This window comes from Tamandua tetradactyla, chromosome 3 (assembly GCF_023851605.1).
Source record: "Tamandua tetradactyla isolate mTamTet1 chromosome 3, mTamTet1.pri, whole genome shotgun sequence".
NCBI lineage: Eukaryota > Metazoa > Chordata > Mammalia > Pilosa > Myrmecophagidae > Tamandua > Tamandua tetradactyla.
Genome location: NC_135329.1, coordinates 17215873 through 17242401, shown reverse-complemented (window position 1 = coordinate 17242401; position 26529 = coordinate 17215873). Strand labels below are relative to the sequence as shown.

At 48.4% G+C, this 26529-nt stretch overlaps 1 protein-coding gene across 5 annotated transcripts in view; it reads left to right on the top strand.

Annotated features, from left to right (window-relative positions):
• ANK1 (ankyrin 1) overlaps positions 1-26529 on the top strand; it is a 129380-nt gene that overhangs the window by 63026 nt on the left and 39825 nt on the right. For 4 of the 5 annotated variants that reach the window (XM_077152579.1, XM_077152581.1, XM_077152580.1 and 1 more), the window contains exons 4-24: positions 41-139; positions 1480-1578; positions 2594-2779; positions 4195-4293; positions 4824-4922; positions 5148-5246; positions 6246-6443; positions 7857-7955; positions 8406-8504; positions 8973-9071; positions 10106-10303; positions 10447-10545; positions 11013-11111; positions 15268-15465; positions 17715-17813; positions 19637-19735; positions 19981-20079; positions 21465-21561; positions 22020-22088; positions 23740-23836; positions 24953-25031. In XM_077152579.1, the coding sequence (XP_077008694.1) occupies positions 41-139; positions 1480-1578; positions 2594-2779; positions 4195-4293; positions 4824-4922; positions 5148-5246; positions 6246-6443; positions 7857-7955; positions 8406-8504; positions 8973-9071; positions 10106-10303; positions 10447-10545; positions 11013-11111; positions 15268-15465; positions 17715-17813; positions 19637-19735; positions 19981-20079; positions 21465-21561; positions 22020-22088; positions 23740-23836; positions 24953-25031 (2409 nt within the window). The remainder of the gene's footprint in view (positions 1-40; positions 140-1479; positions 1579-2593; positions 2780-4194; positions 4294-4823; positions 4923-5147; positions 5247-6245; positions 6444-7856; positions 7956-8405; positions 8505-8972; positions 9072-10105; positions 10304-10446; positions 10546-11012; positions 11112-15267; positions 15466-17714; positions 17814-19636; positions 19736-19980; positions 20080-21464; positions 21562-22019; positions 22089-23739; positions 23837-24952; positions 25032-26529) is intronic. The other variant, XM_077152578.1, reaches the window with a different exon arrangement.

Genomic DNA, 26529 nt, shown 5'->3' with positions numbered 1-26529 from the left:
AGTGGAAACCTGCTCCGTCCCCACCCCCCTTGTGTTTCAGAAAGGAAACACTGCCCTGCACATCGCCGCCCTCGCTGGCCAGGAAGAAGTGGTCCGGGAACTGGTCAACTATGGCGCCAACGTCAATGCCCAGTCCCAGGTAAGGGCTCGGTCCGCCCTAGGGGCGGGGGGCTCACCTTCTCTTCTCCTGCACCCCTCTTTTCTGTTAGAAAATGGGCACACGGCCTGCTACATTAGTTCCCACTCACTGTTCAGCTGAGTCTAGATTGATTAGCAACATGCTCCCAGGCAAAGCCGGAGGCTTCCTTTACTGCTTTACGTTCTTAGACTACACATTCTAAGCACGATGGGGTTGGCTCATTGTGAATGCCCTCTCTGCACAGTAAACAAGAAAATAGACATTTAAATGGCTCATTTAGGGAAAGTATGTGTGTGAGGGAGGTGTGGGTGATGATGATGAAGGAAGTAAAAATGGAGTGGGAGTGAGAGTGCAAAAGAAGCTGAGTAATGCTGGTGAGGGCGGAAACAGACTTCCATGGAGTGCCACCCCACCTTGTGGCCTTTTGTAACAATCCTGCCGGGCCTTTGCAGAGAGACAGTGAGGGTGTTTTAATTTATTCTTTTTTTTTTTTTTTTAACTTTTTTTCATTGTGTAATGTAACATAGATAAAAAGGAAAGAAAGGAAAAAGCAATAGTTTTCAAAGCACTCTTCAACAAACAGATACAGAACATTTCCCAGTTTGTCGTGGGCTACCAAACCATCAACTCAGATTTTTCCTTCTAGCTGCTCCAGAATATAGGAGGCAAAAGGAATAAATATTTTTTATCATCACAATTGACTTTTTTCCTTCTTTTTTGTGATAAATAACATATATACAAAAATGCAATAAGCAAAGCACAGCACAATATTTAGTTGTAGAACAGATTTCAGAGTTTGGTATGGATTATAATTCCACAATTTTAGGTTTTTACTTCTAACTGCTCTAAGATACTGGAGACTGGAAGATATATCAATTTAATGATTCAGTAATCATATTTGTTTGTTAAACCCTACCTTCTCTGTATAACTCCACCATCACCTTTGATCTTTCTATCCCACTCTTTAGGGGTATTTGGGCTATAGCCATTCTAACTTTTCCATGTTGGAAGGGGCAGTCGATAATATGGGGTAGGGAGATGGAGCTAGCTGATATTCTTGAAAGGCTGGGCCCCATAGGTTTCAGGACTTATCTGCCCCAGGGACCCATCTGGAGGTTGAAGATTTCTGGAAAGTTACCCTAGTGCACGGAACCTTTGTAGAGTCTTATATAGACAATGAGTTTTTATAGCTGGAGATACAGGTGGGAATATTGCCCCATTTGTTAGGTGAAAATAGGATGAAGAGGGAACTGAGCTCGAGTTGGAGGGTTTCACACCTGTTGGGGCATCTCTCATTTTGTGGTGGATGAATTTTAATGACTTTTTCTCTTGATTTACAGAAAGGCTTTACACCCCTGTACATGGCAGCACAAGAGAATCACTTAGAAGTGGTTAAATTTTTACTGGAAAATGGAGCCAATCAGAATGTAGCCACAGAAGTAAGTACCTTGGAAGAAATGCCCTCACCACTGGGTGTCTCCTGGGTATACAGCATTGCTGCTGAACCATTGCTTCCCGGCTTGAGATGCGTCCTGCTGTGGGCAGTGTAGACTCTTGTTGCATGCTGTCCTTCACATCACAGCACTAGTTGTGGGTGCTGCAGGGCTCTGCAGGCAAGTAAGACAAAGTCATGGGTTTTGAGGAATGTCTAGGCACATACCACAGAAATGACTGGAGTCTACCATGTCATTCCCAGTAGAACCAATGCTTAAGGCTCGACAGGTGTGTGTGTGTAAGTGTTTGACAAATCTACTGTGGACCTTAGTGGAAAAGGCTCTTCTCATGAACCTACTTTCTGGCCTGAACAAGGCACTTCAGCTCTGATCCTGGGTTTCGTCATTGGTACAATGATAAAATTGTATTAGATCATAGCTGAGGCTTCTCTGCACTCTTAACACCGTGTAGCTTGATGAGGACATGACTTTGCTATCATTTTGCTTTACCAGTTCATGGGTCTTGTGACCCTCAGTTTTGTACTGAGAGACAAGATCAGGATAGCTTACAAGCGAATCCTCAGTGCCTGGCATGGTTCTAGCATTTGGTGGGTGTTCAATGATATGGGTGAAATGAAGGACCATCTGCCATGGCCAGATCTCTGTCTTGGTGCCAGTTGATGGGGCAAGAGGGAGGAAAGACAGAGAAACAGAGTAGTAAGAGGTATATCATGGCTCTCAGTCAGCCTGGGAACAATGATATAAAGGACAATTGATTAAATATGTGCTACAGATGAGTTGCAGGAAGGCTCTGTGAGATGGCGGAGAAAGAAAGTGGCATCCCGAAAGGGTTCAGGGAGGAAGTGGCCTTCAGGCTGAGCCTGAAGGATGGAGAGGGGTTTGACGTGCAGAGAAATGGAGGAAGGTCCTTTCCGGCAGAGATGTGACGGCGTGTGTGCTGTCTTGAGGCCGCGAGTGGCAAACACGGCAGAGCAACCCCGTCTTTCCTTCCCTTGGCCAGGACGGCTTCACACCGCTGGCCGTGGCTCTGCAGCAGGGCCATGAGAACGTGGTGGCCCACCTCATCAACTATGGGACAAAGGGGAAGGTGCGCCTCCCTGCCCTGCACATCGCGGCGCGCAACGACGATACCCGCACAGCCGCGGTGCTTCTGCAGAACGACCCCAACCCCGACGTGCTTTCCAAGGTGAGCGCGGCCGCGCGGGGTGGGCAGAGCCGAGGTCTGACCACTGAAGCCTGAGACTTGGAGAGGCCCCGCTAAGTCCTGAAAACTTCCCAGGAATAGTTTTGAGAAGCACGAGCAGGTGTGAACCCAGACCACAGAGCGTGCCAGCTGTGCAAACTGAGCTGTTCCCAGAACACCTTCAGGTTGCCACTAAAAAAAAAAAAGAGCCGCAGTGGACAGTTCCCTTTAAGTCTGGGTGACTCCAAGAAAATGTTCTTTTTTTTTTTTTTTTAATATTTTTATTGACAAACTACACACATACATTCCACACTTGGTGTGCAATCAGTGGCTCATAATACCGTCACATAGTTGTGTATTCATCACCATGATCATCGCCATGAGTCATCACATGACTCATAGATTGAAATACTAGTGAACAATGAAAAAGAGTGGTAAGGGGTATAGAAAAAAAAATAGGGGAACCAAGATTAAAATGTACTGAGTAAATGGAAATAGTAGTGGTCAACGAGAGGGAAGGGTGAAGGGTATGGTATGTGTGAGTTTTTTTCTTTTTTTATTTCTTTTTCTGGAGTGATGCAAATATTCTAACAAATGATCATGGTGATGAATATACTACTATGTGATGACACTGTGAGCCATTGATTTTGGAATCCCAGAAGACTGCAGTATTCTTGAATGTCATCCCTGCTCCCCTCGCTGGGCTTCCCCCTGGTGGAAGGAGGGTCCCCACATGCAGAAATAGGATGTGGGGTGTAGAGAAAGGGCCCAGGAGGACTTGAACTCACTGTCTGATGTTTTGAGGCAGTGGCATAATCTATAAATTTAGGCTGTTAATTACTTCTCTTTTGCTGGGAATGGATTGGCATTATTATTTGCATAGCTTTCCTCCCACCGCCCCTTTACCCCATGGCCTCTGGGTTTCATCTGGAAAAGGGCTACCTGGGGTCAGGCCTGGTCTGAGGTTATGGCACAGAATAATGAGAATGGACCCACCAGAGGTCAAGGGTCTGCCTTTGGCCAGCCAGCAGAGTCATCAGACCCTTTTGGGGGGTTGAGCAGTCCCTACGATTAAGATCTCAAACCCCCTGGCACCTTTGCATTCACTCATTAAAATTTCTTTATAAGTTATCATTTGGGTGAAAAGGCCCTACAGAGTTTGAGGTCATCCTAGTCTATGGTTGGTCCACACGAACCAGGAGGCACATCATGTGGGTCACTTGAAGGTGACTTTTCACACTGATACTTGGTCAAAGTCTCTCTTGATACTTTAGGCAGATGTTCTCATCAATCAAAGTATGTTTCATGTATAGTGTTCTCTCGTCCCACTAGCCTTTTTGGAACCCCTAGGCTAATTCTGAGATAGAAATGACCATAAATGACATATGACACGTTTTTCCTCCCTCTGTTGTGTCCAGACGGGATTTACCCCCCTCCACATTGCAGCTCACTACGAGAACCTCAACGTGGCCCAGTTACTCCTCAACCGGGGAGCCAGTGTCAACTTCACCCCACAGGTAACGGGCGCTGTCCAGCACCTTCCCCACATACTTCCCGGGGGGGGTGTCTAGGATCTAGAATCTAGATGTTCCTACTTCTCACTTTGGCACCGTGGGTGTTCACCAGTCCTGCGAAATGCCTGTGGGCAAAACAGCCCTGACAACTATGAAGGCTCCTTCTGGGCAGTTTTCTGATCATCTGCCCTTCAGTGTCCACTGAACCAGATTTGCCCATTCTAAAGATGGGAACTGCTGAGGGGGTGACGAGTTCCCAAAACTGGCCTTCATCCGGTCAAGCACGTTTGCTCACAGGCCTGGATTTGGCCAGCTGGGTGTGAATGACCACTATGCTATTTTGTCTCTGCAGGTTTTGAAGTATTTCTTAGGTGATAAATGTCATGACAGCAGGCTTAAAGGGGCTGCTTTCACAGACGCTGTTGCAGGGCTGGGGGCTGGGGCAGGAAGAGACGCAGTGGGGAATGGGTACACAGCAGCTGCAGTCGGGGGAAGGGCGCCGGCCCCTGACTGCCGCTCCTTCTTCCCTCCAGAACGGCATCACGCCGCTGCACATTGCTTCCCGCAGGGGCAACGTGGTCATGGTGCGGCTCCTGCTGGACCGGGGGGCCCAGATAGAGACAAGGACCAAGGTGGGTGCCTGCAGGCACGCCGGGCAGGGAGTGGGGGAGTGGGCTCCCGGTGAAAGCCCGAGCGAGCGCTGTGGGAGACGTTAATAAGGCTGTGCTGGTTGGAGCTGGTCCTTAAGGAAACATCTGCGCTCTGTGTGGGCCGGGAGTGATGCTGCAGGGAGTCGCTCCAAATGGCCTCCCATAATTGCCTCTTGAGCTTTCTGTTCTTGATTCTGTCTTTTAAAGGACGAATTGACACCGCTCCACTGTGCAGCTCGAAATGGGCATGTGCGAATCTCAGAGATCCTGCTGGACCACGGGGCACCCATCCAGGCCAAAACCAAGGTGGGTGCCTCCTTTTTCTAACTGACAACCTCTAGGCAGGGATCCAAGCCACACAGACCTGGGGTCAAATCCCATTCTATAAAATAGAGACAATAATGCGACTGAAAGAGATGATGCATGTCATATTGGATTTGCCACCGTGCTGCCACACAGGGGAACAGCAGGAATGGATCTAATTTTTATCAAGATCAGGGTCAGCAAACTTTTTCTCTAAAGGGCCAGATATGAAATATTTTAGGCTTTGCAGGCTACAGTCTCTTTTGCAGCAATTCAGCTCTGCCATGTAGCAAAAAAAAAAAAAGCAGCAACAGGCAATATGGAAACTATGGCCATATTCCAATAAAGTTTATTTACTGGTACAGGTGTCAGACCAGATTTAGCCCGTGGGCTCTACTTTCCCTACTACAGCTCTAGATGAGCCCCTGTCTCTTTTACCCTGACTCCAGAAAAAGACAAGTATCTCGAGCCATTCAGGTTGTAAGAGGAACTTAGCACTCTGTAAGTCTTCAGTGCCCAGGCCAGACTTAGTGAAGTGAATTAAAAATGTTGTTTAAAAAAATCTTTCAGACACCATTAGAGGCCAGAGCTAAGCCTAAGTCTTCGGTTCTGTTGTAAAGTTTTGGATCTTCCTGGGGAAAAGCTGTCAGACCCACACAGTGCTGTCTGTATCTCTGCCAGGCCCCTGCCCTGTCCTTTGGGATGAATTTAGAAGGTGTGTCAAAGTAGAGTAAGGCAGAACCAGTCCATTTGCTGGCATTAGGGAGATTTTCCGTGAATTGTTTGCTGTCACAAAATTGCAGGACAGCCTGCTTGAGGAAGAAGGGGGAGAGTCTGATGTCAAAGGGACCATCATGGAGGGTGAACCAAGCTCATTTGGGAGTCACCTGGAAGCATGGGTTAGGGAATCAATAGGAAGTGAGGTTGGAATCATCACCATGAGTTTCTGTGTTCTGTCCCCCGGAAGCCTTTGTCATCACTTGTTTTTTCCTCTTCCCCCAGAACGGCTTGTCCCCAATTCACATGGCGGCTCAGGGAGACCACCTTGACTGTGTCCGACTTCTGTTGCAATACAACGCGGAGATAGACGACATCACGCTGGACCACCTGACCCCACTCCATGTGGCGGCCCACTGCGGCCATCACAGAGTGGCCAAAGTCCTTTTGGATAAAGGGGCCAAACCAAACTCCAGAGCCCTGGTGAGTGGGAGGTGCTGGAGAAAGTGCCAGAGGGGCATGGGCAGGGGGGGCAGGGCCGGAGCTGAGTGGCTGAGCCTTGTGGGAAAGCCCACAGCTTGCACCCAGAGCTACTCCCAAGACTCAAAGCCTGGAAAGCGTCAGTGTCTACTGAGGCTCAGGAGTGATAGTGCACACGGCAAGGTGATGACTTGCTGTTGATACACCTTCCATACTCCATTCCATATGCAGCTGGGTATTGCTTCCTGCACCCTGTGACCATGCAACAGGGTGAAGTCAGGGGTGGGTTTGGGCCCAGAATACCTGACTCAGTGTTCAGGTGTCCAAGTGGGGTGGGGCCTCCGGTCCAGTCTGAGCCACGGCCCAGGGGTCACCGGCAGTGATTTCTGAGAGGCTACCTGACTTTGTCACCTGCTTTGGGGGTGTCTGAAATGGCCAGAGCTACACACTGTTCCTCCTCAAAGGGGCCTACCATTTTCTTGGTGCTCACAAAGAGGTGATTTCAGACCTAAAGCAAATTCCCTGCTGGGGCTGTAGTTCCTCTCTCTTCTCACCCAGGTGAGGGGCTCCTGGGGTGGTCCAGGCACGTGGGGCTGGAGCTCTGCCCACCCACACTATCTTCACTCTGCCCCATTTCAGGAGAGAATTGAGGATCCCAGATACCCTCCAGGGAGGCAGTAGATGGCAGACAGTAGTTCGTCTGTCCATCTGTCCATCCATCCATCCATCCATCCATCCATCCATCCATCCATCCATCCAAAACCTCATTCATTAAGCACTTATTATGTGCCAGACACTGCTGTAGAGCAGGATTTCTCAACCTCAGCACCATTAACATTTGGAACCTGAGAGTTCTTTGTTGTGGGGGGCTGTCCTGGGAACTGTAGGATGTTTAGCAGCACCCCTGGACTCTACCCACTAGAAGCCAATAGGACTTCCCTCCCTCCAAGTCAAGTCAACCAAAAATGTCTCCAGACATTGCCAAGTGTTCTGGAGGGCAGGGATCTCCACCCAGTTGAGTTCTACTGTGGGGGATAAAGCAGCGAACAAACACACACACAAATCCCTGCCCTCCCGGAGGTGGCATTCTAGCCCATGACCTTAGAGCAGAGCTGGCACATGGAGATCCATTTGCTACTCTTTCATCATTGATTCCTGCAACTCGAAGCTGCAGGCTCTTTTAGTGCATCCAAACACATGCTTAAATTTAAAAAATAGTTTTATAGACAACAAATGTGCCGAGGAACACGCCTGGTGTATAGAGAGTCCCTGAATCTTGTGTGATTTGCCTCAGTTGGCATTTTGGTCTGCGGGAGGCTGCTGCTGGGCCGTCCCGACAGCAGGGTGAGGCTCTGGGTGGTCCTCGGGCTTGCTTGTAAGCTCCTGCTGTCTGTCTCCCTTCGTGTGGGCTTGCAGAATGGCTTCACCCCCTTGCACATCGCCTGCAAGAAGAACCACATCCGTGTCATGGAGCTGCTGCTGAAGACCGGGGCTTCCATCGACGCCGTCACTGAGGTAGGAGACCGGGGTCTGCCCTGCTGTCCCCGCCACTGGCGTGTCCATCTCCCATCTCCAACGGCTACTCTCCGTAGCTGTGTGCCTCTCACGTGTGGCAGCAGGGGTGCCTCTGCAGAAGTGTGAGAGAAAAATGCAAACGTAGACCCCTTGGAGGACTAAATCAGGGGGGTCTAAGATGAAGGAAAACATGTCAGGTCTCGGGGAGCTTTCCAAGATCAGATGCAATTTTTCCAAGTTGTAAAAGGAAAGGTGGACGGAAGTGGCCCTGCAGTGATTTTCCCCTGGCCCTTTTCCAGGAAGCAAACTCACCCTATTTAACTCCCTTTTCTTGTAGAACCATTGTTTGGGCACCTAGAGGTGAGAGAGCATGAGATGTGGACTTGCTCTCTCTCTTCATTGGTCGGGCGGGAAAGGCCCTCCTTTCTTACCCCTCTCTTGTCATTCCAGTCCGGCCTGACCCCTCTCCACGTGGCTTCCTTCATGGGCCACCTTCCCATCGTGAAGAACCTCCTGCAGCGAGGAGCCTCGCCCAATGTCTCCAACGTGGTAAGCCCATGCAGAGAGCAAGAGCTTTTTCCCCTGGGCCCAGAGCTCCCATTATCTCCTGCCTTGGGAGAGAGGTTCATTCTCAGCAGAGTAGAGGCTTCAGACTTGGGGAGACTATCCCTGTATACTAACGCTTTCCCAATTCAACATGTCACATATCTGTAAGTCTTGGCTTTTTTTTCAGTTTGGCCAATAATTTGGGAATTTCCATAAGTGTTATGTGGGAATACATTTACGTTTTTAAATATTCATTAGCTCTGGGGGTTACTTTTAAGTATGCCTGGAATCCACACATGCACACGCACACACACCAGGCATCACCAGGCTAAAGGAGCAGCTTGCTGGGGTGACTCCGCCTCTGGGATGAAAGCCTGCCAACATACTCCAAGCTGGTACTTTGGAGCTCTGTGTGTGTCTTTTTGGAAACCCAGCATGTGTTATCACATGTATAATTTTGCTATTTCACAGAAAGTGGAGACCCCGCTACACATGGCAGCCAGAGCGGGGCACACGGAAGTGGCCAAATATTTGCTCCAGAACAAAGCCAAAGTCAATGCCAAGGCCAAGGTGAGTTTCTGGAGGTGAGAAGGGCAGGGTCCTGGAATGTCAGCAATTCGAGGGCAATGAGGAGAAATCCATCCTAATTAGAGTCCTGGCTTGTGGCACAAAGATTTCATATTGTTCTCATTTAGGTTCCACTAAACTCTCAGATTCTGCTCTGCAGTGGTTTGGGGGAGTCACCAGACCATGTTTCTTTAGAATAATGAAAGTCTAAAGTCTAGGGAGAATGGCTAGCCTGGAAAACTTACAGGGCCGAAAGGGTTTTGTGATGATTGCAGCCATGGTACAAGAAGAGAAGCTTCCTTTTGAAGAAAATCAATCAGCAATAACTTGATCTAAAAAATGGATGGTTCCTTCTTATTGTAAAGCACGCTTTGAGGGGTTGGAAGAGTGAAGAGGGCTGGATTTGGAAGTTGGGTGGCTGTGGCCAGGATCAGGTTTTCCTAACCCAGAAGGCAACAGAACGAGGGGTGCCTACAGGCCCAATGAGGCGGAGACCTAGCCAACCCAGCCCTTCCAGCATCAGGCACAAGCAGGAAGTGGGACAGGGAGGGGTGAAGAAGTCATCTTTCCTGCTCAGCAGTTTAGACTTGTCCTTGACACTGGCATAGAGAGAATCAAAGTAGTATTCAAACAGAAAGAGGAGCACATCCTTGCAGCTACTACTTTGGGAACAGTAATAGCAACCACGGTTTATTGAGTACAAAATATGTGCCAAACATGGTGCGGGATTCTTTATTTGTTCTACTCGATCCTGAGGGCAGCCCTCTGAGGTAGATGTTATTTTCCCATTTTACAAGTAGGAGTGCCAAGGCTTGGCGCAGTTAGATGGAAATGACAGCTAGCTTAGAGGGTTACATAAGGTAGAAGCATACTGGGGTTTCTCTAAGGCAGAGAATTGATTCGAATATATTCCTAGCTGTGTCACCTTGAGAAAGTCACTTACCCTCTCTGGTCCTCAACCATCTTCTCTGTAAAACGAAGAGTTGTGTTAGTTAACCTCAACATTTCCTGTTACTTGTTTTCACTTTGGGGGCCAGGACGACCAGACTCCGCTTCACTGTGCAGCTCGCATCGGCCACACACACATGGTGAGGCTCCTGCTGGAAAACAACGCCAACCCCAACCTGGCCACCACAGCTGGGCACACCCCCCTGCACATTGCGGCCCGAGAGGGCCATGTGGAGGCAGCTCTGGCCCTGCTGGAAAAGGAAGCATCCCAGGCCTGCATGACCAAGGTACAGCCTTCTTCCTGCCTTTCTTGAGATGCAGCAGGCCTTGCCCTTAATTTGAGTGGCCTCTGCATGCCACTGGAGGTGGGCCCCTCCTCTGGGGAGGACGCTGTCTCCCCACGCTCCTGATGGGCTGTGTTTCTCCTTAGAAAGGATTTACCCCTCTCCATGTGGCGGCCAAGTATGGGAAGGTTAGGGTGGCGGAGGTGCTGCTGGAGCGCGATGCACACCCCAATGCTGCTGGAAAAGTGAGTTGATCTTCCCGCACTCCTTCAGGTTGGAGGAAGGCACCAAGTTGCACTGTCCTGCATGTGAACTGCATCCCTTGCCTAAGCTCGTGTGGTCCCAGTGGGAAGCCGTGTGGGGCAGGTGGCCTTTGGAAAACCTGATCTTTCTGGCAACACCGCTGCCATGTTAGAAAGATCTGGCAGTCTGCTCTGAGCTTGTCTCGGGTGCCCTGCCCCATGCCCTAGCTGGCCCTTGGGGGGGTGATGGGATTGCCCCACCCCTGCTGGTTTTGTCCTTTAGTGACCCCAGCTCAAGACTGGCTTTGGGATGATATGTAACCAGATTTCACCTGTGTAAATTAAGTGCTGCGTGATGTTCCCTTGCCCACGTGGCTCTGCCCGAGAGGCTGCCTGTGACTACGGGAGGCCCTGGTGGGAGGACACGGGGAACGAAGGCCCTTCTCTGGTGTCTGTTTTATCCTGTGTAGAATGGCTTGACGCCCCTGCACGTGGCCGTCCATCACAACAACCTGGACATTGTCAAGCTGCTGCTTCCCCGAGGAGGCTCCCCCCACAGCCCTGCCTGGGTAAGTCCCTTCCCCCCACAGCCGCCGGCTCCTGGGGCAGGTGCTCTGGCCCCTTGGCCCCTGCAATGCCGGCCAGTCCTCGGGAGGGCTGTTTCAAAGGCAACAGAAGGGCTTTTGTGTCTCGTTTATATTTTTACCCCAGAAATCTCACCTCGCTTTCACAAATGTTAACCTGCAGTCAATTGCTGCTATGTGGGGACCAGGAGTGGGGTGGGAGGTGGGTAACACTTCTTAGCAACAGGTTACCTCACCGAGGCAGAATTCATTTTCCACGGCACATGTGTTCCCCAAACAGCAGTGTGTCAGCTGAGCTTTGTAAGCTGGCTGTCAAAGTTCAGCACAGATGAGAAGCACTGCTCTCAGTGCTCCCGTTTGGTGAGCTGGTGGGAAGGCCATCTCATCTTTAGCAGGCTCCCCAGGTGGTGCCAATGCTGGTGGCACAGTGACCGCACTTTGAGACAAGTGCAGAGGTATTTGGGTGAACCTGCTGGAACCCGACGCAGAGAACCTGGTTTGAATGTGAATTGTCACCACCAAGTGCATTTCTCGCTTGAGCTCTGACTTAGAGCGCGGTGAAGAAAGACACGGTACCCGTTACACGTGTCCAGGGGCCAACCTCATGCCATCCTCTGAATGAGCTGCTCAGAGAAGTACGTTTATTAACACTTGCAGAATGAGCAGTGAAGGGAACAGGCCTGAGTTGCTTTTATTTCAAACCAGACTGTGGTGGTGGCAGTTCAAGGTGCAGGGATAAAGGCCATGAACACAAGATCATTTGGGGAAATAGCTGCCCCTCTGAGCAGTTGGGAGGGCTGCTGTGTCTGGGTCAGGGGGTCGCTTGGGGGATGGTGGCCCAGAAAGATGGTAAAGGAGAGAAAGCAAAGTGGGGATACAGAGGACACAGGCTCCTCACCCTCAGGCTGCCCAGCACTCTGACAGGGCAGCCAAGACTTAGGAGAAACAGCCAGAGGATAATTCATGGGGGCAGCACAGAGCACAGCACCCAATCATGCAGCCGGAGCCCCTACACCACGGAAGAGGGAGCTGTGGGGAGCTGCGGGGTGGGTCCCCGTGCGCCAGTCCAGCGGGCACCTGCTGAGTTCATGCAGATGCAGCCAAGTTAGCAAAAAGCCACCTGGCGCCTCCGTTTGTTTTCCCTCCTCAGAATGGATGCTCATCTTTCTGGCAGACACAGTGTCTCCCAGTCACCCCTGATTTCCTTGGGTTCCAGTCCCTGCTACTGTTGTAGCACGCCCCACGTCACTGTGTAGACAGCATGTGGCATGGTGAAGATGCCAGCTTACTCCTGCCTTCTAAAAATAAAAATCTGGACTCCTCTCCTCCCCCTCATTCTCCTACTTATATAAAAGAAATCAGAGCCAGGTTCGTGATATTTAAAGAGAGCTAAATCCAAACACAAACTCTGTACAGATGGGTTTTGTTTCCATGGCAAAAAAATACTTTGCAAAGTCGTCTGGCAATTTTGTAAAATTTCACATGCAAATCTCTCTGCACCCAAACCAACCCTCCCCTTTCTCATTTTGATGCTAATGTTGTTTTAACATTTAGGCAGATCGCTCTCCTGTGCATTCCTTTGGATGAGCTCATTTCCTTGGCGAATGAGAGCCTGTGACAGGCTCACATCCCTCCCTAACCTCTCCCTGACTGCCGCCTGCTTGCCCTTTGTCCTTGTCACCTCTAGAAGGTCATTCCTTCCTTTTAGTCCTGGTTGTGGTGAAGCTCAGAGGGGAGGTCCGTGTTCTGAGACCCTCGAGTTGCTCTTGTATCTTGGTTATAGGCAGGGGTTGCCTGGCAGTGCTCCATTCCTGCCAGCGTGGACACCCACAGCTGCCCAAGCGGCCTGGGTCTCCTGATTCTGCTCCCATGAACCTGCATCCCGCTGCTTTACCTGCTGCCCTGTGTGCATTAAAGGAAGTCCTAGTAACGGTTGCTTCTGGGTTAGGGACGCCGGTTTCCAGCCAGGCACTGGCAAGGGGCCTCCCCTGCCCCATTCCCCTTTATCTGGGCAGCAGCTCTGAGAAGTAGCTGTTCCATGACACTCACCTTGGAGAGGATCAGCCCAGAGTTCTGAGATCTTAACTCCCTGCCCAAGGTCAGCGGCCCATAGTGGCCACACCTGGCAGGAACCCAGGCCCTCTGACGCCATATCCTGGCCTTGGTCCGTTGAATCCCACCTCCTTTCTCTGCTCTCTTTTGATACAGTAAAAAATAATAATAATTTTGTACAGTTAATTTTACTGTAAGCACCATGCCGATCTTGTTTATGTGTATAAACTTACAAAGAAGGATTTCATGTTTTCTCGTAACATAATCAAATTAAAAAGCGAGATACTAGAATTATTTCTGACATAATTCTTCAAAGGGAATACTTTTCTATTCAATTTAATTCTTTGGGTAAAGAATTCTACTGCATTTTACAGACTGACCTTGATTTCCCTTTCCCCAATGCTATAAAATTGGGATTTTATTATTGTGATCAACCCCCATTTTTCCCCCTTTCCTTTTCTGATCCTGGCAGAATCAGAATGTTGGTTTCCACAGGGAGACGGTGGCTGACAGGGGAGAATTCATTCCCCCGGGGTGTCCAGGAATGCTGGCCAAGGGACACAAAATATATGCCTCAAGAATAATCGCACATGAGGTGGCCATCTACCCTGGCACTTTGCTGGACATAGGGCCCAGGAAGTCATGGATGCAGCCTGGGGTCCTTAGGTGGGCCTGGCCTTCCCCTGGGCCCCTAGGGCTCTAGGGTCTTGCAACTCTAAGTGTGGCCCATGGGCCAGTAGCAGCAGCAGTTAGAAGTACAGAATCCTGCCCCTTCCCTAGGCCTTCTGAATCCAAATCCACTTTGACATATCCTGGGTAACTGCTCATACAGTGAGGTTTGAGAAGCGCTGCTCTAGCTGCAAGAACCTGGACTTGCGAGTCAGAAGGCCCAGGTCGGGTTATCTGTTGTTCCATCTACTATGCAACATTAGATAAAGCACTTCTCAGAGAGTTGATTCCTTTATCCACAAAATGGGAAAGTAATAGGAATGCCTGCCTTATTTGCCGTTCATGATTGCTACCTGTCTGCAAGGCAGTGAGGAGTTTGCTCCAGAATATACCTTCATGTTCTCCTTCCTTCATTGAGAAAGACTTGCTACCACACACACACACAAAGTCAGCTGAATGACCAGTACACAGTGACACAGTGATTTATTTGGAGGCCAAGTTCCTTCACCTTGTCATGGACCTATAATGGCTTGTGAACCGGTGACCTATAGACCACACCCTAAACCGCATGCAAAGGTTTATAACTTTTATATATGAATTTTGGAAAGCCCGCCACATATGTTATCATATTTGATCCATCCAACAACTTTGAGAAATGAGCAAGGTAGGCATTACTATCCACCTTTTTTAAGGGGAGGTGCATGGTCCGGGAATTCAACCCAGGTCTCCCACATGGAAGGCAAGCATTCTACTACTGAGCCACCTGTGCACCCTAATATCCAATTTTAATAGCTTAACAAACAAACAAGGGAAGCTGAGGCTGTTGACTCTCTTGTCCCCAGGTCACCCAGCCAGTTACGAGTGGATTTAGGACTGCTTCCCACATTCTCAAGTCCCTTGCCCAGAGCTTGTCCTTCTGCACAATACTGCCTTGATGTGGACAAGCCCAGGAGGATGCTTGGCCCAGTTGCACAGGAAAAGAATAGTGGTTGCAGTTTTTTCTGCATTATGAAATGTTTGGGCTTCTTGATTCAGGAAGGGGCAAAGGGGAACGTTGTCTTTAATTTACTTACTTACCCAGGCTTCTAGTTGATCTATAAGCTGCCTAATTAAATCCTAGCTTTGCTTGGTGACGGGGCATTTCCTGCCCAGCAGTTTGTCAGAACAAGATAACAGAAAATAGATGGTGAACAAAGGTGCAAGACATTTGCTGGCTGTGGGAGCCTCGAGAGCTGTCTCCAAGTCAAATGGACTTTGTTTACTGAAGTTGCTCTCTTAGTGACTCCAGCCCTGATCAGTGGGTGAGCAGACCAAGAACCAGGCCTAGCCTTGCCTCAAGGATTTCAAATTTAAGACATGCACCCGTATTGCCAGTTCAGCATCCTTATAAACAGGCTCTGGGTGACTTCTGCTGTTTCAGAATGGCTACACCCCTTTGCACATCGCTGCCAAGCAGAACCAGATGGAGGTTGCCCGCAGTCTGCTGCAGTATGGCGGGTCAGCAAATGCAGAGTCGGTGCAAGGCGTGACGCCCCTTCACCTGGCTGCCCAAGAAGGTCACGCAGAGATGGTGGCTCTGCTGCTCTCAAAACAAGCCAATGGCAACCTGGGGAACAAGGTAAATATGGGCTCGTTGGAATTGCCCATTAGTCTGCGTCAGGTTTTTAGTGTTACCTAGCCAGGCATACCTATCAAGATATTGAGCACCTACTATGAGTTAGGTGATGTGTGTATGAATGAAGTGAGATGTGTGTATGGGGATGATACGTGTGTGTGTGCAATCTTACAACCACCCTGTGTAAGTTTTAACTCGGTTTTATAAATGAGGAAATGGGTTCAGACAAGTTGCTTATTCCCAAGGTTGCATATTTCCAAGCTAATTATGTTATAGCTAGGGCAGATCCCAAGTCTATCTGATGCCAAAATCTTTGCTGATTCTACTACAGCATGCTAAATTTCTAAATAGACTGACTCAAGAATCTGCAAAAAAAATCAATATTAAAGCCTATAGTGTACTTTTCCAAATGTAGGCCAGTGTCTACATTCAGGAATGTATTCAGTAATTAAATACATTCATTTCCACAGGAGAATAAATTTCATTTTCCACAGGAGAATATATTTAAAATATGCATATACTGACCTAGCCATCAGACAAGGAGTTGTTGATCCAGAGACTACAGGCGTATAAGTATGAAGCCTTCCAAAACTGTGCACAACGTTTTGGGAGAATGGGCATAAGAGCATTTTTCTAGGTGAAAATGCTAGAGCATTTTCCTAGTTTTCATCAGTTTCTCAAAGGAATGGCCCAAGAAAGAATAATAAGCACTTCTTTTTTATGTAACAGCATTGTGGAAATACATTTCATATACCATAAATCTTACCCTTTTGAACTATCCAGTGCAGTGGTTATAGTGTATTCACAGAGTTGTACAACCATCACCACTGTCTAATTTCAGAACATTTTCTTCACCCTAAAAGAAACCTCATTCCCATTAGCAGGCATTGCCCATTCCTCCTTCCCCTCAGCTCAGGGTAGCCAACAACCTTCTTTCTGTCTCTATAGGCATATTCTGGACATTTCATGTAAGTGAAATCATATATTCATGAAGAACCACTTCCTTAGATCATAAATTTTCATATTATAGTTTCAGAAAGGCAGACATTTTAAGGAACTTGAAGTTTCTTGAAAAACCTTCAGATCTATTGGCTCTTTGAACAACAGAACCCAAGGAGGGAGCCGTCACAGTAGAACCATTATATTTAATGGAATCCTGGGTTTCTCCATCGGGACATTTAAAGCAAGCTGGGTGAAGAGACAATAATGGCAGAGGCGAGTCTCTCACTGGCGACGGACTCATCATCCACGCAGCACCCTCGCGAGACAGATTCTTGGAGTTATCCCAGGGATAACTTGTGGGCCTCTGGTCTGCCCAGGGGAAAGTGCACAGGGCAGAGAAGGGCAAGCCAGGCCCCCATAGAGGGGACAGCCTCTGCTCACTGCCTCCTAGAAGACCAAGGAATTGGAGCTGCTTGTCCCGTGGTTAATAAGACATATTAAGGTAGGGTACAGGGGGGAGAAGACCTTTATGACACTTCTGTTTGAGTGCCCAGGTAGCAAACAAGATCTCTGATGCATCAATATCCTCATTAGAAAGCTGTGAGGAGAAGTCCATGAATATGATCTTTTCATGCCCAACAGGATCCCCCTTACTCTTTGCCATGCAGCTGTGATGTGATGATGATATGCTGTATTGAGATGGCTTGTGTGCTTTTCAAAGTGTTTTCACTTGGGTTATTGCAACTGACCTTTGAGATAGATCACTTTGCCCTTGAGATAGGTCAGTTTGCCTTTGAGATAGGTCACTGATTATCCCCATTTTCTAGGTTAGGGAACCAAAGCTTTGAAACTTGCCTAGAGCTTGGGAATAAAGAATGTTACATTTGGAAGGTACCTTAAAGTTCATCTCATTCAAAAGTCAGTGAACTTTGGGCCACTGGCCAAATCCAACCCACCACCTATTTGTGTAAATAAGGTTTTACTGGAACACAGTCATGCCCATTGGCTTACGTGTTGTGTTGGCCCTAGTTGCTTTCTCACCTCGAGGGCAGAATTGGATCATTGCAACAGTCACAAAGGCTAAAATATTGACTGCCTGGCCATTTACAGAAAAAGTTTGCTGACTCCTGATGAGTTTAACCACCTCATTTCCTAGATAAGGATATTGAGGCTCAGAACAGAAATAGTTTTACCTAAGGTCAAAATAACTGGTTGGTAGCTATGGAGCCAGGTTTGGCTCCTTAACTATAGTGCTCTTTCACTGAGAATTCTGTACTAGATAAATGGTGATGGAATATTTTTCTTCCCAGAGTGGACTCACCCCCCTCCATCTGGTAGCACAAGAAGGCCACGTTCCAGTGGCAGATGTGCTGATCAAACATGGTGTCACGGTGGACGCCACCACACGGGTAAGGCTGGCTTCAGTGTACGTGCCCCCCATCTGCCCTGTCTGTCCTGATGCCTGCACGTGGTCCTGCCCAGTGTGGATGCCCCTCACACCTCACAGTCCTCTCTCACGCAGAGTTGTGACATCCAGAGGACCTGACGGTACATTCTTCTCTGACACTTCCTAGTGTTGGAAGCAGAGTTTGCAAAAATCACTCCTGATGATCTCACTTTTCAATTAGGGATATAAAGAAGCTTGCTAGACCTTGAGTCTCTGTAGCAAGAAACGGGAGAATGTTGAATCGTGATTTCAAAATCTGCTTTATATCAGTGTAGAGTTGAAGTGTCAGCCTTCCCTGGGTTCACTAAAAAATTCAGCCCCTTTTAGTCAAGCATTTAGTTAAATTCAGTACGACATTCTTTGAACCTCTTCTGTATGCAGGGAACCGTGTGGAGATCATCAAGTGGACAACACACGGTAGCTTCTGCCCTCACGGCATTCTGTAGTGTAGTGTGCAGGCTATGGTGAGAGACAGGAGGAAACCTTGTAATGAGATAACTGGTAAAAGAAGAACCAACAAAGTGACACCAGGACGTCAAGGGGAGGAGAAGGTTTCCATTGACGGGAAGAGAGGCTTCATGGAGGAAATGCATGTCACTTTCACAGCAAGGCAGTTGGATTAAAAAGAAGGGACACAATGACACCACCCCCTCCAGAGTTCCAGGAAACATGGTCCACGATATTATGATGAAGGGCCTCCCAGGGGGAAAATTAGAAACTTTTTCATCCCCAAGTACCTGCAACTTCAAAAGGAAGCTGCTTAAAATCTGAGAATGTTAGGTATCTCGGAGACTTCTCTTATGAAGGGTCCAATTGAGTCTTTTGGGGAGTGCTGACCCTGAGAGACCTATACTGTGGGTTAGAACTGCCTCAACGGTCCCAGAGTTAGCTTTCTGATTATGTGCAGGCCCAGCATGGGGGACTGTGTTAAGATGCTCTCTGGAATCTGACACCAGCTCCCCAGGGACACCTAGGACCAAAGAACTTGGTGAGCCATGGCTTTCCCACCCCCATATGTTAACTAGGGCAGATCCCTTGAAAGCTTGCTCCTTCACAGACAAAACTTAAATAAACACATTTCCAAAGCCCACTCATCCAGGCAATGGTCCATTCTGACCAACTCCATTATACTACAATTAAGGAACCTGGACTGTGTCTTGGGGGGTTGACAATGGGATTTTATCTTTCCAGAGTGAACGATTCTGCTCTTGTCAGGGTCACCAGTGTTCTCCCCGCTACCATCTGCCCTTATCCCAGCCTCCTCTTCCCTCCTTCCTGAGATAATCCCTCTTGGCTTCTGTAACACAGATCTCTCCTGGTTTCCCTCTTATCTCTTTGCTGCTCCTCCATGATCTGCTTTTCTGCCTCTCCCTCTATATAATGTCTTGGTACTTAGACCCCACCAGGTGACCACATCTCTAAGGCTTCTTCCACATGCTGATGACTCCCAGATTTACATCCTCAATCTAGACCTCTTGTCGGGGTTCGGGATCAGTTTTCCAATTTCCTACTTGACATCTCCACTTGGATATGTCACAAGCATCTCAGTCAGACTTTGCCTGCCTGAAACCAAATCCTGTTCCTTCCCACGCCAACTGTGTCTGACTGGTAACAGCGATACAGCTTACAGTTTATAGCAGCTGTCAACTTTCCAGAGGGCTTCCCTGTCCACGCGCTCTCTTCTTTAGGTACTTCTGCTGAGGATTTCATTCTCACACACTCATAGTGGCTCTTGCTGTACATGGAAGCCCTGCTGGCCACCCACTCTCATTTCTTCCTTTACAGATGGGTTATACTCCACTCCATGTGGCCAGTCACTATGGAAATATCAAATTGGTGAAGTTTTTGCTACAGCACCAGGCCGATGTCAATGCCAAGACCAAGGTACAGGGACACATTAGAACTAACTCCTATACTGACACTTCCTAAGTGCCAAGTCTGGATGCAGCCAGAGGCTGCTCTGGACACACTTGGGGCTCTGCCACAAGTTTAAACTTTGACCCTGTAAGAGGAAATGGGGAAAATGCACTTTTTTTAATGTTGCATGTAAAAGATGGACAGGCTCTATAGTAGGTGGGAAGTTCTTTCTCTAATAGCTGATCTTGCCTAAATGTCTACTCACTTTATAGCTAGGATACAGCCCCCTGCACCAAGCAGCCCAACAAGGACATACAGATATTGTGACCCTGCTTCTGAAAAATGGTGCTTCCCCAAACGAGGTCAGCTCGGTAAGTATCCAATCTGTTCTCTGATTTCAGAAAATTGCTCCCAGGGGCAGCCCTGGGAGATTTCCATTAACCAGAGAGGTTCGTTTGGATGGCAAAAAATGATGTGACTTGATTATACTTCCTGTTGGCTAGTCGTTTACTTAGCCTAACCTTTCTGCCCTGTGTCTGGGGTCTGGGAAGAGAAAGTCACAGCTGCCTTGGATACCCAAGGAGATGGGGATTGTGATCAGTTTTTCTTTCTGCTTAACTGAAGTTATCCTGTCATGCATCATTTAGCCTCCCCCTTTTATTTATGTGTAAGTGTTCTTGTTGAAACCCTTTCTAAGAGAAACTCCTGTAAGTACAGTACATGTGAACCAAAGTCAATGTCTTGGGTGGTTCAGTATCTTTCAGAGCCTTGCCATCACCCTTTTCAGCATTAGTGATCATGGGCCCTTAAAATGTGAAAGTTTTATTCTGTGATCGCCATGCTCCTTCCAGCCCTGAAAGTGTGTGAACCCTGGTTTATAGGTGTAATTGCTTGAATAGTTACAGGGAATAGGGCTAAATCCATCTGGAGCCCAGGGCACATCCTAGCATTAGAGAACTTAAAGAAGAGGCCTCAATATCAATTTATTTTTCACTTGGCTCTTTCTCTTAAAATTGCAGTAGAAATAACCTGGGTAGACGGAAATACTAGTGGTCAATGGGGCGGGGGGCGGGGGGGGGCAGGCGGGTAATGGGATGTATGAGGTTTTTTTTTCTTTTTATTTCTTTTTCTGGAGTGATTTAAATGTTCTAAAAACGATCATGGTGATGACTTCACAACTATGTGATGTATTGCGAGCTGTTGATTGTACACCATGTATAGAATGTGTGAAGATTGCTCAATTAAAAAAAATAATCACAGTAGGTAAATATACCCCTATCTTAAATCTGGTTGTGATTTCTGATTGGCTTGATTACAGTTCATTGAAGCATATGGATTATTCTCACTCTTTTGGTGCTCAGTAACTAATACCTAAAGACCAGTTCTTGGAAGCAGCATTGCTCTGTACCCTCAGATTCATAAAATTGCACATGATGACTTCCTGTTGCGTTCCTTCCCAGGTGGTTCCCTCGGTGGTTCTTGACCTGTCCCGTCAGTGTTCCCCTTTGTTCTCATTTCAGTTTGCAAACTTAAATATCACACCCCTCCCTCCGCAGGCATTGCTGCCAACACACATCTAGGCTCCCACTCGTGCAGGGAGGGCTGTTGCTCTCGGCTCCAAGCCAGGGTCTCGCCATGTCTGCCCTCTGAACAGTCGGAACACGAGCCTGGTCCATGCACGAGGGCGGGGAGGGCGGGGCTCTTTCCTTCCAGCCCTGATGTCCTGTTGGAGCTCACGCCTTGCTCTTCTCCCCAGAACGGAACCACGCCTCTGGCAATAGCCAAGCGCTTGGGCTACATTTCCGTAACCGACGTGCTCAAGGCTGTCACGGATGAAAGCAGTGTGGTGGTAGGTGCCCGCTCCCCCTCAGCACCCCCAGACTCACGCGGCCAGCCTGGCGGACGGGGTGCCCTGGGGGATAGTCCCAGGCCTGGCGCTCGCGCCTCGGCCCTAGGACGTCCGACGGGCGGCTCGGCGCCCCGAGGGCGGTGTGCTCGCCTGCGGTATGCGGGGCTGCACTGCCACCTGGTGGCGGCGGCAGGGCTATGCCTGGACCCGAGAGGGCCGCGGCGAGGTCGCGGGATGAGGAAGGGGCGAGGAGATGGAACGCACCGCTGCAGCTTCCCGGGCTGTCCCGTCCGACGCCGGTTCCGGGCTGGCGGCCGCTTGGCTTTGGCTTTCTTCAACTGGGACAGCGCCCCCTCCCACCCACCCCCGTCCCCTCAGCTCAGGACGGGAAGCTGCTGGGTCCGTGACAGGGTCCCGTGTTCTACCTGGGTTAAGCGCTCTGCTTTTTCTCCTGGTAGGTAGTCAGTGACAAGCACCGGATGAGCTTCCCTGAGACGGTGGATGAGATTCTGGATGTCTCTGAAGACGAAGGTAAAGCCTGAGAGGAGACTGGGTACTGAGCTTCAGGGGGCGTCTGCGGGGCTCCCCCCGCCTGGCTCTGGGTGCTCTGACCCCCGCCCAGGGCCGCAGCTCCACGCTGAGCCCGCGGGGCCCCGCTTTTTAAAGGAACCTTGTCCGTCATCAGAAACACCCCTTTACTAGAGTGTTAGAGGAAGGGACAGCTGTATCTTAGAGATCAAAATAAGAAGTCCCATGACGTTTCATAAATAGGAATAGACATGGTATATATTATGCATGTGTGTCCAGTTCGCGTGAGACTCCACTCAGATCAGTTCCCAGAGCAGGCAGAGCTGTCCTCAAGTCCTGCCTGATGCTTTCCTTGTTCTTTGAATGAATAACAAACAGATTATTTAAAATCTCTTAGAATTTATTTTAACAAACTGCCCTTCTCAGCAAATAGTGGATCAGTAAGTTTGGGAGTATATCCATGATTATGATATTCCCACAATTTCAACTTCTGGGAGCCACGGAGTCCTTTTAGGGTTTTTCCTACCCCAAGAAAGTTTTATTTTCTTGCTTAAGTTTGAAGGGAGCCATCATGATGTTAAATGGTGGGGTTAGACTGGAATATCTCAAAGATCCGTTTCATCTCTGTGGTTTGGGGGGGGCGTATAACTTTGTCAACTAAATGATTAGTTTAACTTTCCTCGTGTCCCTTTTGATAATATGCCTCTCGTTTTAACTGACTTTAATCCTGTCCTTCCTTCAATTCGGCTCTTCTTTGCTTTCCAGGAACTGCTCATATAACTATAATGGGTATGAAACGCTTTCTGTTTCCTGTGGTCCTTTCTCACCAGAGTGCATTTCATCCTAATCCAAGCTCTCCTTAATCCATTTCTGCTTTCCACCTTTGATGGCTCACAAGCCAGTGCCAGGAGCTTACCTAAACAGGAAACGTACAGCCCTAAGATCCATGCCCTGGCAGGTAGCCCTGCCCGTCCATCTCTGTGTCTGCACCCATGCCGCTGTGTTTGTGAGAATAACTGCATGAGCTGTTGTTATTTCATTCTTTCAGTGCTGGATCACAAAGCCAGAAAACTCACTGCTAAGTGACAGTGAATGTCAGTGCAAGGTCAGGGCCCAGGTTCCAACTCCAGTTCAAGCAAGGAGAGAGAGACAAAGAGGCCATCTGAGTTGCAGACAGCTGATTCAAACATAGTTTGAACCTCTGTTTGGGCTTAGGAAATAATGAGGTACAGCAGCTAAAAAAAAATCCTACAGCCCTTCAAAATGAATGTTTTCAATTCCACTGTAGCTTAGCCTTCTGCAGTGTGTGGTAAGGAAGAGAACAGTAACAACCCTTTCTCTGGTGTCTTTGGACCCCCTAAAAGGGCTGTTTTATGGTGGAATTTGCCAAGCTAAGAAAGTTTTTCTTTCTGGCTGGTTTTTTTTTTTTTTCCTTTTAAAATCCTGGTGTGGACTAAGATGTTAGGGGTTAGCTGCCCTGCTCTATATACCAGGGGGGAACATGACTAATTATCCTCTTTGAGCATGAGAGGCCTCCCTCCACTCCTCAGGTGCAAGCATTGAGAGGTGGACCAGGAAAAGCATTTTTTTAAAAAAAAGAAGGAGAAATCTATTCTCTCTATTCTGTTGCTCACTTGAACTTGTGTGGTTTCAGGGGAAGAACTGATCGGCTCCAAAGCTGAGAGGCAAGATTCCAGGGATGCTGATGACGAGAAAGAGCTGCTGGATTTTGTGCCAAAGTTAGATCAAGTGTAAGATATGCTCACTTAAAGGGTCTTGCAGTGGGTGGCTGAGGTCTAAGCCTGGAGTTCCAGAAGCCACCAACAGAGATAGAAGCATCCAGACTTACACTGGAAAAGGCTAGCTCTGCCCTGGCTGCAAGGGGAGGACCCTGAGGCCAGCCTTCCAGGGTGCTGGCTGCACGCATCCATTCCCTCTTCCAGTATCCCTACCTTCCAGTTTTCTTCCTCTCCTCCTTCACAGTCACATATTCACACCCTCTCTCACTCTCGCGTGCTCTCAGCTTCTCACTAGAAGAATCCCTTGGGAAAGACACACTAGAAACTTTTGCTAAGATCAGACAGCAACCGCCATGTGGTTCCTTGTTAATGAGTTAAGTTTTGGGTAAAAACCCACCACGGACTTGTGTTTCCACCTGGAACACATTCTTCATTTCTCTTTGTGGCTGTAATGAGCTGCACCACTCTGGGTACATTTTCACACAGGCATATTCTGTGACTGAATCTAAGACCTTCAAGTTTAAAGAACAGAAAAACTGAGCCGTTGATGTTTTCTAAAAAGGCAGAAGCATGCCAGCCTAGTCCCGCGGCTTATAAAAGCTGAGGCTGTGGAATCAGCAGGAAGTGGAATTACAAGGATATTTTTAATCAGTCTTTATTAAAAGTATTTATTGAGCATCTATTAGAAATATGAAGACGGGACACTTGGCACAAGGAATTTACAAATTCATTTGGCGGGCCCAAAACACACACAAAGCATGTGACAATGCAGAGTGAGGGTTCTATCACCGAGGGCAGTTAGCCTGCAGAAAAGGGGTCACCTATCTGGGTAGGAATAGTTGGGGGGAGGTTTCGTGGAGGAGGCAGCGCCTTCAGCTAGGCCTTGAAGGGCATGTGGGCTCTGGCAAGGCAAAGAGGAAGGACAAGGCTTTGTAGGTGAGAAAGTGTGGTCAGTAAGTGGAAGAGGAGGCTCTGTGTGGCATGCAGGGGGCTCAGGCTGAGCAGAGGGGCGTGGGCTGGCTAGGTTATTTGAGAAGCACAGAAGTGTTTCACTTAAACCTTCTGTGACAGCCAAGGGGCTACCTGGCAGGACCATCCGTTTGATTTTCCAATGCTTTTGGCACACAGAGTGGAATCTCCAGCCATTCCGAGGATTCCTTGTGTCACGCCCGAGACAGTGGTGATCAGATCTGAAGAGCCGGAACAGGTAAGAGCCATTCTTTCTTTTATTTTTCCATTTGCAGAGAGCAAGGGTGCTGAGACCATGATTGCTTTGAGATGACTGCAGTGCTATGATAGGAGCTCACCGTTGAAAAGCCCCTTCAGACCCATGCTCTCCTGTCGTCCTACCACCGCCCTACCCCCGGGGTTACCGGCATTATTATCCCGGACATTGAGGCAAACGTCTCAGAGAGCTTAGGGGGGGGCTGTGGAAAAGCACTAAGCCAACCCAGGGAATCTGAGAACTGACATCAGAAGTTCTCACTCCAAAGTCCACATTCTCACAACCACAACCCCTTAAGCACAATGATTCTGTACATAGGGAAGCAGCAGGTTGTGGTGCTGGAGAGGAAATCATACCCACAGCAGGCGTGGCAAAGCCAGAGGCTGGCTCTGGCTGCAGCCTGCACCGGCAGTAAAGCTCTGGGCAAGGCTGGAACCCTCTGTATGCCTTTTCTTTCACATCTGTAAAAGAGGAAGAGTTTCTGTCTCGCCTTCCTCAAGGAGTTTTCAGGAGCTTAGAAAGCTAATACAGATATAAAGGTGATGTCCAGAGCTGTTCCATTTGCCAGGTGTTATTCATTGTAGTACCCTATTTTGTGGTATCTCAGGATGCCACATGAATTTCTCAAAAAAAAGAGTGTTTTAAAACAATGTAATTCCCCTTAGTTTAATTTATGTCATTGGGCAGTTCTCTTTCAAGGCAAGGAATTTTTTAGGGAAAAAATAAAGGTGCCCAAATACCCAAAAGATTGGAAATGACTGCCCTAAAGGGTAGCTGGTCCAGGCTTGTCTGTTTCTAGCTGAGGCTGTGTCTCTCCCTTTGCAACCACAGGGGTGTGTGTCTAAAAGCAGTGGCCATAGCTAAAGCTGCCAGCATACGTAATACCAAAAATGGGTTGACTTTTTCAATGGAGTTTTATTAGGTTACAAGTTTACGGTTCTAAAGTCATCAAACGGTCCAACTTAAGGCATCAAGAGGAAGGTACCTTCTCTGAGGAAAGGCTCCTGGCATCCGGGGTTCCTCTCACTTGGGAAGACACATGGCAATGTCTGCTGTTCCTTCTCTCCTGGGTTCTGGTTTTAATGGTTTTCTCCAAATGTCTCTGGACATTTCTCCCTATGCTCTCCTGCTTTACTTGTCTTTAATCTTATCATAAAGAACTCCAGTTCTATCCATGAAGGATTAAAATCCACCTTGAATGGGCTGGGTCACATCTCAATTGAGATAGCGTAACCAGAAGGTCCCACCCATAATAGGTCTGCCTCCACAAGAGTGGATTAAAAGGACATGGTCTTTTCTGGGGTAGATAACAGATTCAAACCAGCATAACCTAGAATCAAAAAAGGCTCCCAGATATAAGCCAGCTCTGAAGCTGTGCAGTCAACCATTCCATGCTAGGGTGTATCATAACAATGTGATAGAGTGTCCCTGGGTGGCATTTGGGAGTTATGGTCGCATGGCCCCTGTTGCTGCTGTGGCC